This window comes from Dipodomys ordii, unplaced genomic scaffold (genome assembly GCF_000151885.1).
Source record: "Dipodomys ordii isolate 6190 unplaced genomic scaffold, Dord_2.0 Scaffold184, whole genome shotgun sequence".
NCBI lineage: Eukaryota > Metazoa > Chordata > Mammalia > Rodentia > Heteromyidae > Dipodomys > Dipodomys ordii.
The window spans coordinates 413,899-427,860 of record NW_012267400.1 but is presented as its reverse complement, the minus strand read 5'-3'; the positions used below and the strand labels follow the sequence as shown (position 1 = coordinate 427,860).

Below are 13,962 nucleotides of genomic sequence, written 5' to 3'. Positions count from 1 at the left end.
ACACACACACACACACACACACACACACACACACACACACACACACACACACCCCAAAACAAAATAGAAACCTATGAAGGGTCTAGGAAGAATCCATAAATACCTCAAAATTGTGGTGCCACCAGAACCAAATAAACTTAGGTTTTCAAATGCATCAAATCATCCTTATTCATCTAAGGTCAAGATTCCAAATTTGAAATAATTCAGATGTGTGGGATTGGGTTCTAAAAAATTCACAGGCCAAGCCCCAGTGGCTCACGCCTGTCATCCTAGCTACTTAGGAGGCTGAGATCTGAGGATGGCAGTTCAAAGCCAGCCTGGGCCGGAAAGTCCATGAGATTCTTACCTCCAATAAACTACCAGAAACCTGGCAATGATGTGCTGTGGCCTGGGTCCTGTCCCTGAGCCTCTTTGTGTCCTCTCTCTCTCTCTCTCTCGAGCCACAGTGCCACTTCTGATTATCCTAAATAGTTTATTGGAGAGAAGTCTCACAGATTTTCTGCCTGTTTTTGGCTTCCAAAGGTGATGCTCACATCTCAGCCTCCAGAGTAGCAAGGATTAAGGGAGGGAGCTGGCCCCATACTGTTTTTGAAATAAGATCTTGCTGGCTTTGTTCCAGCTAACATTAAGGATGGCGGTTTAAAGCCAGTCTGGGCAGGAAAGTCCGTGAGACTCTTCTCCCCAAGGAACCACCAGCAAACCCGAAGTGGCGCCGTGGCTCAAGCGGTAGAGCACTGGCCTTGAGCTGAAGAGCTGAGGGACAGCGCCCAGGCCCAGAGTGCAAGCCTCACGACCCACCAAGAAAAAAAGAAAGAAAGAAAAAAGAAAGTGAACTTCAGTCCCCTTCAAGCCATCACTGTATCCTCGCTGGCCAACCAAAAGCCTCACTTCTCCACAGTGCAGGTCTAACAGACACAAGCCCATCCAATCTAGTGAGCATCCATTCCCACACTTAAGATGGCGACCCCGGAGTCACGCACGACGGGCTGCCACACACAAGATGGCGCCGCTTCCGGTTCCGCCCCCACCGTCCCGCCCCCGGGCTTTGGACACGCGGTGCGCACTGGGAGCAGACATGGCGGACGGGCCGGTGGCGGAGCAGCTGCTCCGGCGGCTGGAGGCGGCCGATGGCGGCCTGGACAGCGCGGAGCTGGCGGCCCAGCTGGGCGTGGAGCACCAGGCGGTGGTGGGCGCCGTGAAGAGCCTGCAGGCCCTAGGCGAGGTGAGCAGGCCCCCCGGGGTCGGGCGGGGCCGGGGGTCAGCCCTGGGCCCGGGCCCGCCGGCCTCCGGTCGAGGTGGGGATAGATCCCCCCGGATGCCCCGGCCGGGGACTCTAGCACGAGTGAGTGTGGGGGTCCACCGGTGTTCCTCGGTCTGTGAGAAACGTCTGTGGAGTCTGATGCATGGCCCGGGTGTGTGGGACTGGGGCTGGGGTGTGATGGCGGACAGGGAGGACGCTTGCGATCTAATCAGCGTGGTTCTGAAATGACCAGAGGGTGTGTGTGCGTGTGTGTGTGTGTGTGTGTGTGCGTGTGTGACCCAGCAGTGATGCCTGACTGACGCAGATTTGGGGTGCAGGGAAAACAGCCCCGATGGATAGGACAGCAGAATCGGGTGTGGGCCTGTGGAGAGGAAAGCATAGTTTCTAGGGATCTTTTTTTGGGGGGAGGGAGGAGCACTTCCCACACGTAGCTGTGGGAAGCACTGGGTTCCCTTGGGGAGCGGCAGGAAGCTGGGTCCAGGAGGGTTTAGTAACTTTCCCAGGGTCACATAGCAAGTAAAGAGTTGAACGGGGATTGGAAGAAAGGGAGGTAGAGCGTGCAGGCCCCTTCCATCGAAGCATTGTCCTTTCCTTCAGTCAGAGGGCCAGAGAGACACCATCGTGACAGAGTTGCAAGGCTTTGTGGGGCATTTATCTCCCAGAGGTACTAGGGAGTTATAGCACCTTTAGGAAGGACTGGTAGGGTCAAAATTAGAGGTCAAGCTAGAGGAGATGGTGTTTGCCTTTGGGGAGGTGGTTGTTAAGGAAAGGAGGTGGAGGAGGACAGGGGTAAATCCCAGCATTCTGATGGGGCTACATGGAAGGTGATGGAGTCACAGAGGATTCTGGGGAGCTCATGGGTCACCCAGAAAGCTAGATCCATGACATCAGGAACTGTGCCACTTATTTATTATTCATTTTGTCGGTCGTAGGGCTTGAAATCTGAGCCTGGGCGCTGTCCCTCAGCTCTTCAGCTCAAGGCTAGTAGCGCTCTACCACTTGAGCCACAGCGCCACTTCCGGCTTTTTCTGCTTATGTGATGCTGAGGAATCGAACCCAGGGCCTCATGCATGCAAGGCAAGCGCTCTACCACTGAACTATCTTCCCAGCCCTGTGCCACTTATTTTTAAAGAGAAGTTCTGTGCCTACTCTAGTCTTAGTGTTAGTTGTTATCTAAGCTTTGCCACATACCTAGAATGATGGCATTCTTATTGTCCCCATTGGGCAGATAACAACAAATGACACTCGACACAGATCAGTAACTTCACTATTGTCACTAGTAGGGGGCTAGTAAAACTGGATTTGAAATTCGTGTTCAGATTGCAGAGATCAAAGTTATGGTGGAACCAGGCACAGTTGGGCTCACCTGTAATCCCAGCTACTTAGGAAGCTGCGGTAGGATGATCAGAGCTCAAGACAGGCTGGGTAAAAGTATAAGACCCTGGGCTGGGAAGGTGGCTCAGTGGTAGAGCGCTTGCCTTGCATGCATGAGGCCCTGGGTTCGATTCCCCAGCACCACATAAGCAAAAAGAAAAAAAGCCGGAAGTGGTGCTGTGGCTCAAGTGGTAGAGCGCTAGCCTTGAGCTGAAGAGCTGAGGGACAGCGCCCAGGCCCAGAGTTCAGGCCCCACGACCGGACCCCCCCCCCAAAAAAAAAAAGTGTAAGACCCTGTCTAAAGAACAAACTAAAGGAGGCTGGGGAAGGTGGCTCAGTGGTAGAGCACTTGCCTTGCATGCCCAGGCCCAGAGTTCAGGCCCCACGCCGGATCCTAAAAAATACAGAAAAAATAAGAAGTTACGTGGTCTGGGAATGTAGCTTAGTGGTAGAATGCTTGCCTAGCAAACATGAAGCCCTGGATTCAAACCCTCGGTACCACATAAACAGAAAAGGCCAGAAATGGTGTCATTGCTCAGAGTGGTAGAGTGCTAGCCTTGAGCAAAAGAAGCTCAGGGACAGCACCCAGGCTCTGAGTTCAAGCCCCACTACTGACCAAAAAACAAAGAAAAAAAACCCAAAACTGAGGAATCAAGCAAAAAGGCAGGGGCATGGAGCACTTGCCTAGCATGCAGGAGGCCATGATTCCATCTCTAGCACTACAAAGGAAGAACTTAGTTGGGCACAGGTAGCTCCTGTTATTCTAGCTTCTCAGGAGGCTGAGATCTGAGGACCATGGTTTGAGTCCAGACTACGCAGGGAAAGTCCTGAGACTCGTATTCCCAATGAACCACCAAAAAGCTGGAAGTGGAGCTGTGGCTCAAGTAGTAGCGCACTATCCTTGAATGAAAAAGTCAAGAGAACACAAGGCCCTGAGTTCAAGCCTCACTAATGGCGCCGCCCCCCAAAAAAAAAATTAAAAGAGAACTGTGTGTGTCACATGAAGGACCTCGAGGCTGGGCCGGGAACGTCCTGCCTTGGGTCCCTCGGCTGGGAGGCTGGGCTTCAAATCCCAGCCTCACGTGCTGCCTGGGGAAGAGCCTGGTTCTGCACCCACCTCCACCCGTGCTCCCCGTCTCCCTGCAGGTGATCGAGGCTGAGCTTCGCTCCACCAAGCGCTGGGAGCTGACCGCGGAGGGCGAGGAGATGGCCCGGGAGGGCAGCCACGAGGCCCGCGTGTTTCAGAGTGTCCCCGCGGAGGGCTTGGCGCAGAGTGAGCTCATGGTATTTGCCTGCAGGCAGGGGTGAGGGAGTGCAGGGAGTGGGGCGGGGGCTTGCAGGGTACCCACTCAGCCCTGCCTGACACCCCCAGCGCCTGCCCAGCGGGAAGGTGGGCTTCAGCAAGGCCATGTCCAACAAGTGGATCCGCGTGGACAAGAGCGCGGCCGAGGGGCCCCGGGTGTTCCGCACCGTGAGTCTCCCTGTATGCGGTGGGCACACGGGGTGGGGGCCGCAGGGGCGCCCAGGCCTCAAACCTCGCTTCCTGCAGGTGGAGGGCATAGACGATGAGGTGCAGCGGCGGCTCCAGTTGGTCCAGGGGGGACAGGCCGAGAAACTGGCTGAAAAAGAAAGAAGTGAACTGCGGAAGAGGAAGCTGCTGACTGAAGTGTGAGTGGCTTGAGCTGGGGAGACCATGGCTCCCCCCAGTCCACCTTTCCATCTGCATATGTGACCCCAGGGCCTTTGTCCCTACTGCTAAGAACTCTCTTCCTGGGGCTGGGCTGGGGACGGTGGCTCAGTGGTAGAGCGCTTGCCTTGCATGCCTAAGGTCCTGGGTTCGATTCCTCAGCACCACATAAGCAAAAAGAAAAAAAGCTGGAAGTGGTGCTATGGCTCAAGTGGTAGAGTGCTTGCCTTGAGCTGAAGAGCTGAGGGACAGCGCCCAGGCCCAGAGTTCAGACCTCATTGCTGGACCCCAAAAAAAAAAAAAAAAAAAGTTGGTTGTTGTTTTTTAAGTCCTCACTACAAAATCCTAAATTGAGGCTGCAGAGAACAGGTGACTTGTCTGAAACTTGAGCCACTTGCTTTCTCTCATGGCCTACCATTTAGGGACTCTCTTCCTATGGATCTTCTGGGTCTATCCTTAGTCAGGTGCCAGGGACTCAGACCTGTAATTCTAGCTACTCAGGAGGCTGAGATCTGAGGATCAAGGTTTTGTGTTTTGTCAGTCATGGGGCTTGAACTCTGCGCCTGGGTGCTGTCCCTCAGCTCTTCAGTTCAAGGTGAGCACTCTACCATTTGAGCCACAGCGCCACTTCTAGTTTTCTGGTGGTTTGTTAGAGATCAGAGTCTCATGGACTTTCCTCCCTGGGCTGGCTTTGAACTGTGATCCTCAGCTCTCAGCCTCCTGAGTAGCTAGGATGACAGGTGTGAGCCACCGGCACCAGTGAGAATCAAGGTTTGTAGCCACTCTTATTTCCAAATAACTAGTGTTTAAAGGGGGAGGTGGGGGTCGGTGCTGGGAAGGTGGCTCAGTGGTAGAGCGCTTGCCTTGCATGCCTGAGGCCCTGGGTTCAATTCTTCAGCACCACATAAGCAGGAAGAGCCGGAAGTGGCGCTGTGGCTCAAGTGGTAGAGCGCTTGCCTTGAGCTGAAGAGCTGAGGGACAGCGCCCAGGCCGAGTTCAGGCCCCACGACCGGCCCCCCCTAAAACAAAACAAAACAAAAAAAGGCCAGAATGTAGTTGTGCCTCAAGAGGTAGAGTACCAGCCTTGAGCAGAAAAGCCAGTGAGAGCGCAAGGCCCTGGATTCAAGCCCCAGTGCTAGCACGCACACACAAAAGGTCTACCTTTGCTGACCATGGCCAAGTCACTTGGCCTCTTCTGGCCTCAGTCTCCCTGTCTGTACACCAGCCCCTTCTCACAGGGCTGCGGTGCAGCGCCCTCCGGATTTCACCGCCACTGCATCCCAGCGGTTGGCTGGGCCTCGAGCAGACACTGCACACGCGTTTGTTGATTGGCTATGAGTGAGCACGGGCGGGAGGCCACGCGAGGTGGCTGCGTAGGTGACCTCCCATGCCTTTCTCTGGCCGCAGGACCCTGAAGACCTACTGGGTAAGCAAAGGCAAGGCCTTCAGCACCAGCATCTCCAAGCAGGAGGCAGAGCTGAGCCCAGACATGATCTCCAGGTAGCACAGGTGCCCACAGGCTGTGCCCAGGCGGGGCTGGGCGCTGGTGGGGCTGGGCTGCCTTCACCAGGCTGGGGCATCCCGTCCCCCCACAGTGGCTCCTGGCAGAACCGGTCCTTCAAGCCCTACAACTTCGCAGCCCGCGGCGTGCCCCCCGACAGCGGCCACCTGCACCCCTTACTCAAGGTCCGCTCCCAGTTCCGGCAGATCTTCCTAGAGATGGGGTGAGTACGGGGCTCAGGGTGAGCATGCTGCGGGCACGGCGCCTGGGCCCAGGCAAGGGCAGGCACATCAGGCTTGTCTTCCCCTAGGTTCACCGAGATGCCAACGGACAACTTCATCGAGAGCTCTTTCTGGAACTTTGACGCCCTCTTCCAGCCCCAGCAACACCCTGCGAGGGACCAGCACGACACCTTCTTCCTGCGAGGTGGGTCCATGCTGGGGTGGCTGAGGGGCCTCTGGGTTTCTGCTCACCATGGTCGAATGCTTTCCTCTGAACATGCCAGCGGTGCCTACCCCAGGGCCTTTGCTCCTGCTGCACCCTCTCCCAGGAACCAGTTTGCCCCAGATCTTCAGGGCCGTCCTAGCCACTGGAGTTGAGGCAGTGGTTCAACACTCATTTAGTCTGTGCCAGGGCCTGACTTCTCTTCCCAGCACCCAGCAGGAAAAGGAAGTTCACAGTGTACTCAGCAGATGGTTCTCTTTTTTGTGCCTCATCTGTTAACACACGGTCGGGAAGGAGGCCGAAGCCCCTGCGCTGGGGAGGGTGGTCTTTGTTGAAACAGAGGTAAAGTGAGGGAGGAGGCCATATTTTTGGAGAACCGTAGGTGGGAGTGGGGCCAGTGCCAAGGTCCCGAGGCAGGAATGAGTCGTGACTAGAGAGGGAAGACACTGAGGCAGGGAGAGGTCTGGGACAGGACTTGAGTATCTTCTGGGTAAGGTGGGAGCCTCACAGAGTTCTGAGCTAGAGGTGTCAGGGGGGCATGGTTTAAGTGGTAGAGCACCTGCTGAGCAAGTGCGAGGCCCTGAGTTCGAGTCTCACTGCTGCTGCTTTGGGGCTGTGTCTTGCTAGATCCAGCCGAGGCCCTGCAGCTGCCCATGGACTATGTACAGCGTGTGAAGCGGACCCACTCGCAGGGTGGCTACGGCTCCCAGGGGTGAGTCTGGATGGAGGCTGGGCCTGGGGAGAGGTGCGGGAGAAGAGGCCTGGGGAAGGAGGCCGAAGGCCAGGGCAGTGCATGGACCACCGCCTTCCTTTTGCTCTGAAGTTACAAATACAGCTGGAAGCTGGATGAGGCCAAGAAGAACCTCCTGCGCACCCACACCACCTCGGCCAGCGCCCGGGCCCTCTACCGTCTGGCCCAGAAGGTGCGGAGTGGCCTGGGCAGGGGTGGCTAGCTCTGGCTGGCCTCTGGACCTTCTGACCCCCATCTGGGCCCCACCTGGCCTGGCTGTCACCCCCCCCCCCCCCAGAAGCCCTTCACACCAGCCAAGTACTTCTCCATCGACCGCGTGTTCCGCAACGAGACCCTGGACGCCACGCACCTGGCTGAGTTCCACCAGATCGAGGGCGTGGTGGCCGACCACGGGCTCAACCTGGGCCACCTCATGGGCGTCCTGCGGGAGTTCTTCACTAAGCTGGGTGAGCTGGCGGGGCGGGCTGGGGGCGGAGCCAGGGAGCATGGAGGAGGCCACTTCCGCCATCACCCATCACTGTCCCCTGCAGGAATCACGCAGCTCCGCTTCAAGCCAGCCTACAACCCCTACACGGAGCCCAGCATGGAGGTGTTCAGCTACCATCAAGGTCTGGGGCACCCCGTGGCATGGCCTGGGAGCCTCTTCCCTCCACTACCCCCCATACAACTCTCTGCCTTCCTTCTGCCCTGCAGGCCTGAAGAAGTGGGTGGAAGTTGGGAACTCAGGCCTCTTTCGCCCCGAGATGCTGCTGCCTATGGGGCTCCCGGAGAATGTGTCGGTCATTGCCTGGGGGCTCTCGCTGGAGCGGTGAGTGCCCCTCCCGGACTGCCCGGCGTGGGCAGGTCCACTCATTCCTCTCAAAGGATCTGTCCTGCGTGATGACACTCAGCATCTGTGTCTGCCACCGCGCTTGGGTCCATGGGAAATCCAGGTGAACTACGGCAAGACCAGGGAGTCAATGAAGCCAATAGTCTAGGCTGTGTGTCTCAGAGCCGGCAGTGCCAGCTCAGCAGACGGGGGAGTCAGGGAGGGCTTCATGGAGGAGGCAGCCCCTGAGCAGACCAGTGATAACAGGAAGACGCAGGGATGTCTCATCCAGCCAGTGCAAAGGCCCTGAGGCTGGGCCGGGCCTGGTGGGTCTGGAGAAGAGCCAGGAGAGCGAGGGGGCAAATGGGAGGACATGGGGGCCGGGAGGTGGCAGGCCATGGAGGTCTTGGGGGCCACAGCGCTTTTCCTCAGCTGACGGAAGCCCTCGGGTTCCAAGTGGAGAGTCTCACTGCTCACTTCCCCTCCCAGCCCCACCATGATCAAGTACGGCATCAACAACATCCGGGAGCTGGTGGGCCACAAGGTGAACCTGCAGATGGTGTACGACAGTCCCCTGTGCCGCCTGGACGTGGACACACCCAGGCACACGCAGGAGGCCGCGTGACCCGAGGCCCTGCCGCCCTCACCAGTGACCCCACTGTACTGATGAGGCCTCCGTGAGGCCGGCCCTTCTCTCTCCCCCGACTCATCCCGGACCCGTGCCCACGAGAGGCTCTTCCTGTCCCCCGGGCTGTCCGGCCGGGAAGCTGGGCGGGTGGCTCTGCTGTGCAATAAAGCGGGCCGCAGCCCCCCTGTGGAGACGCCCTAAGGGTCCAGTGGGGTCCTTCCGGCTCAGCCTGGGGCTGAATCTAGAAGAAACCAGGTGAGGGGGCCCCAGAGAGAGCTGGGAGCCGGGCGCCAGGGCTCACGCCTGTCTTTCTAGCCACTTAGGAGGCTGAGATCTGAGGATCAGGGTTCAAAGCCAGCCCTTGCAGGAAAAGTACATACGACTCTTATCTCCACTGAACCACCAGAAAAATGGAAGTGGCGGTATGGCTCAAGTGGTAGAACACTCTGCCTTGGGGCTGGGAAGGTGGCTCAGTGGTAGAGTGCTTGCCTTACCTGCATGAGGCCCTGGGTTCAATTCCTCAGCACCACATAAGTAGAAAAAGCCGGAAGTGGCGCTGTGGCTCAAGTGGCGCTAGCCTTGAGCTGAAGAGCTGAGGGACAGCGCCCAGGCCCAGAGTTCAGGCCCCACGACCGGACCCCCCCCCCAAAAAAAAAAAGTGTAAGACCCTGTCTAAAGAACAAACTAAAGGAGGCTGGGGAAGGTGGCTCAGTGGTAGAGCACTTGCCTTGCATGCCCAGGCCCAGAGTTCAGGCCCCACGCCGGATCCTAAAAAATACAGAAAAAATAAGAAGTTACGTGGTCTGGGAATGTAGCTTAGTGGTAGAATGCTTGCCTAGCAAACATGAAGCCCTGGATTCAAACCCTCGGTACCACATAAACAGAAAAGGCCAGAAATGGTGTCATTGCTCAGAGTGGTAGAGTGCTAGCCTTGAGCAAAAGAAGCTCAGGGACAGCACCCAGGCTCTGAGTTCAAGCCCCACTACTGACCAAAAAACAAAGAAAAAAAACCCAAAACTGAGGAATCAAGCAAAAAGGCAGGGGCATGGAGCACTTGCCTAGCATGCAGGAGGCCATGATTCCATCTCTAGCACTACAAAGGAAGAACTTAGTTGGGCACAGGTAGCTCCTGTTATTCTAGCTTCTCAGGAGGCTGAGATCTGAGGACCATGGTTTGAGTCCAGACTACGCAGGGAAAGTCCTGAGACTCGTATTCCCAATGAACCACCAAAAAGCTGGAAGTGGAGCTGTGGCTCAAGTAGTAGCGCACTATCCTTGAATGAAAAAGTCAAGAGAACACAAGGCCCTGAGTTCAAGCCTCACTAATGGCGCCGCCCCCCAAAAAAAAAATTAAAAGAGAACTGTGTGTGTCACATGAAGGACCTCGAGGCTGGGCCGGGAACGTCCTGCCTTGGGTCCCTCGGCTGGGAGGCTGGGCTTCAAATCCCAGCCTCACGTGCTGCCTGGGGAAGAGCCTGGTTCTGCACCCACCTCCACCCGTGCTCCCCGTCTCCCTGCAGGTGATCGAGGCTGAGCTTCGCTCCACCAAGCGCTGGGAGCTGACCGCGGAGGGCGAGGAGATGGCCCGGGAGGGCAGCCACGAGGCCCGCGTGTTTCAGAGTGTCCCCGCGGAGGGCTTGGCGCAGAGTGAGCTCATGGTATTTGCCTGCAGGCAGGGGTGAGGGAGTGCAGGGAGTGGGGCGGGGGCTTGCAGGGTACCCACTCAGCCCTGCCTGACACCCCCAGCGCCTGCCCAGCGGGAAGGTGGGCTTCAGCAAGGCCATGTCCAACAAGTGGATCCGCGTGGACAAGAGCGCGGCCGAGGGGCCCCGGGTGTTCCGCACCGTGAGTCTCCCTGTATGCGGTGGGCACACGGGGTGGGGGCCGCAGGGGCGCCCAGGCCTCAAACCTCGCTTCCTGCAGGTGGAGGGCATAGACGATGAGGTGCAGCGGCGGCTCCAGTTGGTCCAGGGGGGACAGGCCGAGAAACTGGCTGAAAAAGAAAGAAGTGAACTGCGGAAGAGGAAGCTGCTGACTGAAGTGTGAGTGGCTTGAGCTGGGGAGACCATGGCTCCCCCCAGTCCACCTTTCCATCTGCATATGTGACCCCAGGGCCTTTGTCCCTACTGCTAAGAACTCTCTTCCTGGGGCTGGGCTGGGGACGGTGGCTCAGTGGTAGAGCGCTTGCCTTGCATGCCTAAGGTCCTGGGTTCGATTCCTCAGCACCACATAAGTAGAAAAAGCCGGAAGTGGCGCTGTGGCTCAAGTGGCGCTAGCCTTGAGCTGAAGAGCTGAGGGACAGCGCCCAGGCCCAGAGTTCAGGCCCCACAACTGGCAAAAAAAAAAAAAAAAAGAACACTCTGCCTTGAGATCAAGAGCTCAGGGACAGCACCCAGGCCCAGAGTTCAAGCCCCACGACCAACAACAACAAGAAAAAGCTGGAGAGTGGCGTGGGTCCTGGGCAGGCTGGGCCAGGCCTTCTGGGGAAGTGCAGCTCCAGTAGCCAGCCCAGGCAATGAAGTCATGAGACTCATCTCCAACCAAAAGGGTGGATGTGGAGCTGTGGTTCAAATGGTAGAACACTAGCTTAGGGACCGTGCCCTGGCCCTGAGTTCAAACACACGCCAAGCTAGAGATCGCGCTCTAGTGTTGTCAGCTGAAGACTTTTTGAGTTCAGGTGCTGGTGTTGAAGGAAAGTAAAAGGCAAAGGGTTTGATAGTACATTGCTGTAACCCCAGCATTCAAGAGGCTGAAAGATGTCATGTTTCAAGGCCAGTTCAGACTCCATAGCAAGTTCTTAGTTCAAAAAAATAAAAGGTAATTGCTGGTGGTTCACTTCTGTAATCCTAACCATTCAGGAGGCTAAGGTCTGAGGATAGCGGTTCAAAACCAGCCTGGTCAGTAAAGTCTAAGAGACTCTTGTTTCTAATAAACTACTCAAAAAAAAGAAAAGCTGGTTGCTAGTCGCAGGTGGCTCACGCTTGTAATCCTAGCTGCTCATGAGGCTGAGATGTGAGGATTGCGGTTCAAAGTCAGCCTGACAGGAAAAATCCGTGAGATTTTTTTTTGGGTCCGGTCGTGGGGCCTGAACTCGGCCTGGGTGCTATCCCTCGGCTCTTCAGCTCAAGGCTAGTGCTCTACCACTTGAGCCACAGCACCACTTTGCCTTTTTTTTCTTTTTGCTTATGTGGTGCTGAGGAATGCAAGGCAAGCGCTCTACCACTGAGCCACCTTCCCAGTCCATGTCTCCCCCCCCCCCCAGATACTTATCTCCAATAAAATCACCAGTAAAGGAAGTGATGCTGTGGCTCAAGTAGAGTGCTAGCTTTGACCACATAGAGGCTCAAGAACAGCCCAGTCCCTGAGTTCAAGCCCCAGGACTGGTGGGGGAAAAAGCCAGAAGTACAGATGTACCTGGAGTGGGAGAGTGTCATGTCAAGAGCATTAGGACCTGCATATAAACCCCTGTGCCTCTTCAGACACAAAGTAAGCCCAGTTTAGAGAACTTAGTAAAGCTGCTGGAGCCCATGGCTCACCCTCCTCAGTAAGCGCCATCTGCTGCAGAATCTTTGTATTTAAGGTCTTGTGTTGAGACTTGAGCGGGTAATGTGGCTTGGTGGTAGACAGCTTCCTAGCATGCATGAAGCCCTGAGTTTGATTCCTCAGTACCACATCAACAGAAAAAGCCGGAAGTGGCATGATGGCTCAAGTGTTGGAGTGCTATCTGAATAAAAGAAGTTCAGGGACAGTGCCCAGGTCAAGCCCAGCCAAAAAACTCGAAACGTGGGGGCTAGGAAGGTGGCTCTGTGGTAGAGTGCTTGCCTTGTATGCCTGGGACAACATAACCAGAAAAGGCTGGAAGTGGCGTTGTGGCTCAGGTGGTAGAACGCTGCCTTGAGCTGAAGAGCTGAGGGACAGCGCCCAGGCCCAGAGCTCAAGCCCCATGACTGACCAAAAAAAAGTCATGATCTAAGTTACTTAGGTTTTAACTATAGCCCAGGCTGTCTTTGAACTTGGGACCTTCTGAGTATCTGATTATTTCAAATTATGTGTGTGTTTTTTAATTTGGGAGGCTGGTCCTGGTACTTGAACTCGGGGCTGGGCGCTGTCTGTGAGCATGTGTTCAAGGTGAGCGCTCTACCACTTGAGCCACAGCGTCACTTCTGGCTTTTTCTGCTTATGTGGTACTGAGGAATCAAAAGCAGGGCCTCATGCATGTGAGGCTAGTGCTCTACCACTGAGCCACCTTCCCAGCCCTTTGTAAGTTGTGTGTGCATGAGAAGTAGTGTGAATTTGGGGCCTGGCTCTTCCTAGGCAGGTGCTCTGCCATCTGAACCACCCTTAAAAATATTTGCAACACATTCTGTCCGTTGCTATTAAGAGATGGTTTTTTTATGGGGGGGCAGTCGTGGGGCTTGAACTCTGGGCCTGGGCGCTGTCCCTCAGCTCTTCAGTTTGAGGCGAGCGCTCTACCACTTGAGCTACAGCACCACTTCCAGTTTTCTGGTGGTTTATTGGAGATCAGCATCTCACGGTCTTTCCTGCCCGGGCTGGCTTTGAACGGCGATCCTCAGATCTGTCTCCTGAGTAGCTGGGGGGCCGGGCGTGGGCTTCAGGGCTCAGCCTCCCACCGGCCGCGTGGGCCTCCGCCTCCCGGGGGTTGGGGGTATGGGCATGGGGACGGGCATGGGCCTCGGCCTCCCCGGGGCTGGGGGGGCGGGCGTGGGCCTCAGGGCTCGGCCTCCCGGGGGCTGGGGGGCTCAGGGCGTGGGCCACAGGGCCGCAGCGCGGCTGAGATTTTTATTCATGACCAAGCTTGCTTTCTTTTTTTAATCAAGAGCTTTATTTGCCTGCGCTGGTGTGCGCTGCGCAGGGCGCCCGGGCCTCTGCACCGCGGCGCCGCCTCCCGGCCCCAGCGCACACCGCAGTCCCCACACGCGGGTCCAGATACCCAGTTCGAAGCCGGCCTGGGCGCCCAAGAGCAATCCCATCTCATGCCTGCAGCCTAACGTAGGAGTCTCAGCGTCACTGGGGAAGCAAAAACCCCAGACAGTAAACTAAGACGGAATTACACGTACCGAGCCACACTCCCGCAAGCCTGACGCCACGGGGGAGGCCGGGCCCGCGCACATGCGCACTGCGCGAGGCGCCGGCGGGGCGCCCGCAATCCCACTACAGCTCAACTGCCGCCCAACGGCTCGGCCGGGTCCGTCTGCGCGCGCAGGTCCCCCGCGTGGGCGGGGCGCACGGGGGGGGGGGAGACGGAGGCTGCGCGTGCGCAGAACGCGCGCGCGTAAAAGGCGGGAAAAGACCGAATGGAGCGTCAGGGAGTAAGCGGCGGTGTCGGCGTCCTTCACGTGGAGGGGCGGGCGGGCGAGCGAGCGGCCAAAGGAACGGCCGCGATCCTGGGCTTCCCCCGCAGCACCGAACCCGGCCCCTTCTTCCCTGCCGCCGAGGCCGCCGGTCGCGCGGTGCCGGCTGCCTGACTGACGGAGCCGGGCGCGCGGC

General features: G+C 57.2%; 3 protein-coding genes across 5 annotated transcripts in view; all 3 read left to right on the top strand.

Moving 5' to 3' along the window:
- The first annotated feature begins 1,069 nt into the window (after positions 1 to 1,069).
- On the top strand, positions 1,070 to 8,650 carry Farsa (phenylalanyl-tRNA synthetase, alpha subunit). Of its 2 annotated transcripts, none has more exons than XM_013034255.1 (13): positions 1,070 to 1,222; positions 3,782 to 3,919; positions 4,008 to 4,106; positions 4,185 to 4,303; positions 5,730 to 5,822; positions 5,918 to 6,046; positions 6,134 to 6,249; positions 6,895 to 6,979; positions 7,091 to 7,190; positions 7,296 to 7,464; positions 7,549 to 7,626; positions 7,712 to 7,826; positions 8,316 to 8,650. In XM_013034255.1, the coding sequence occupies exons 1-13, from the start codon at positions 1,076 to 1,078 to the stop codon at positions 8,449 to 8,451; spliced, it is 1,524 nt and encodes a 507-aa protein (XP_012889709.1). In that variant the 5' UTR covers positions 1,070 to 1,075; the 3' UTR covers positions 8,452 to 8,650. The 2 variants fall into 2 exon arrangements, with proteins under 2 accessions (XP_012889709.1, XP_012889708.1); XM_013034254.1 differs by having other exon boundaries at positions 7,530 to 7,626.
- Positions 8,651 to 9,499: 849 nt separating this feature from the next.
- On the top strand, positions 9,500 to 10,585 carry LOC105999223 (phenylalanine--tRNA ligase alpha subunit-like). The gene is made up of 4 exons (XM_013034182.1): positions 9,500 to 9,565; positions 9,975 to 10,112; positions 10,201 to 10,299; positions 10,378 to 10,585. Exons 1-4 carry the CDS (start codon positions 9,500 to 9,502, stop codon positions 10,498 to 10,500), a joined length of 426 nt encoding a protein of 141 aa, XP_012889636.1. The 3' UTR covers positions 10,501 to 10,585.
- A 3,179-nt stretch (positions 10,586 to 13,764) lies between these two features.
- Positions 13,765 to 13,962, top strand: part of Syce2 (synaptonemal complex central element protein 2) — a 14,495-nt gene continuing 14,297 nt past the window's right edge. For both annotated transcript variants that reach the window (XM_013034218.1, XM_013034219.1), the window contains exon 1: positions 13,765 to 13,784. In XM_013034218.1, coding sequence (XP_012889672.1) covers positions 13,770 to 13,784 — 15 coding nt within the window. In that variant the 5' untranslated portion in view covers positions 13,765 to 13,769. The remainder of the gene's footprint in view (positions 13,785 to 13,962) is intronic.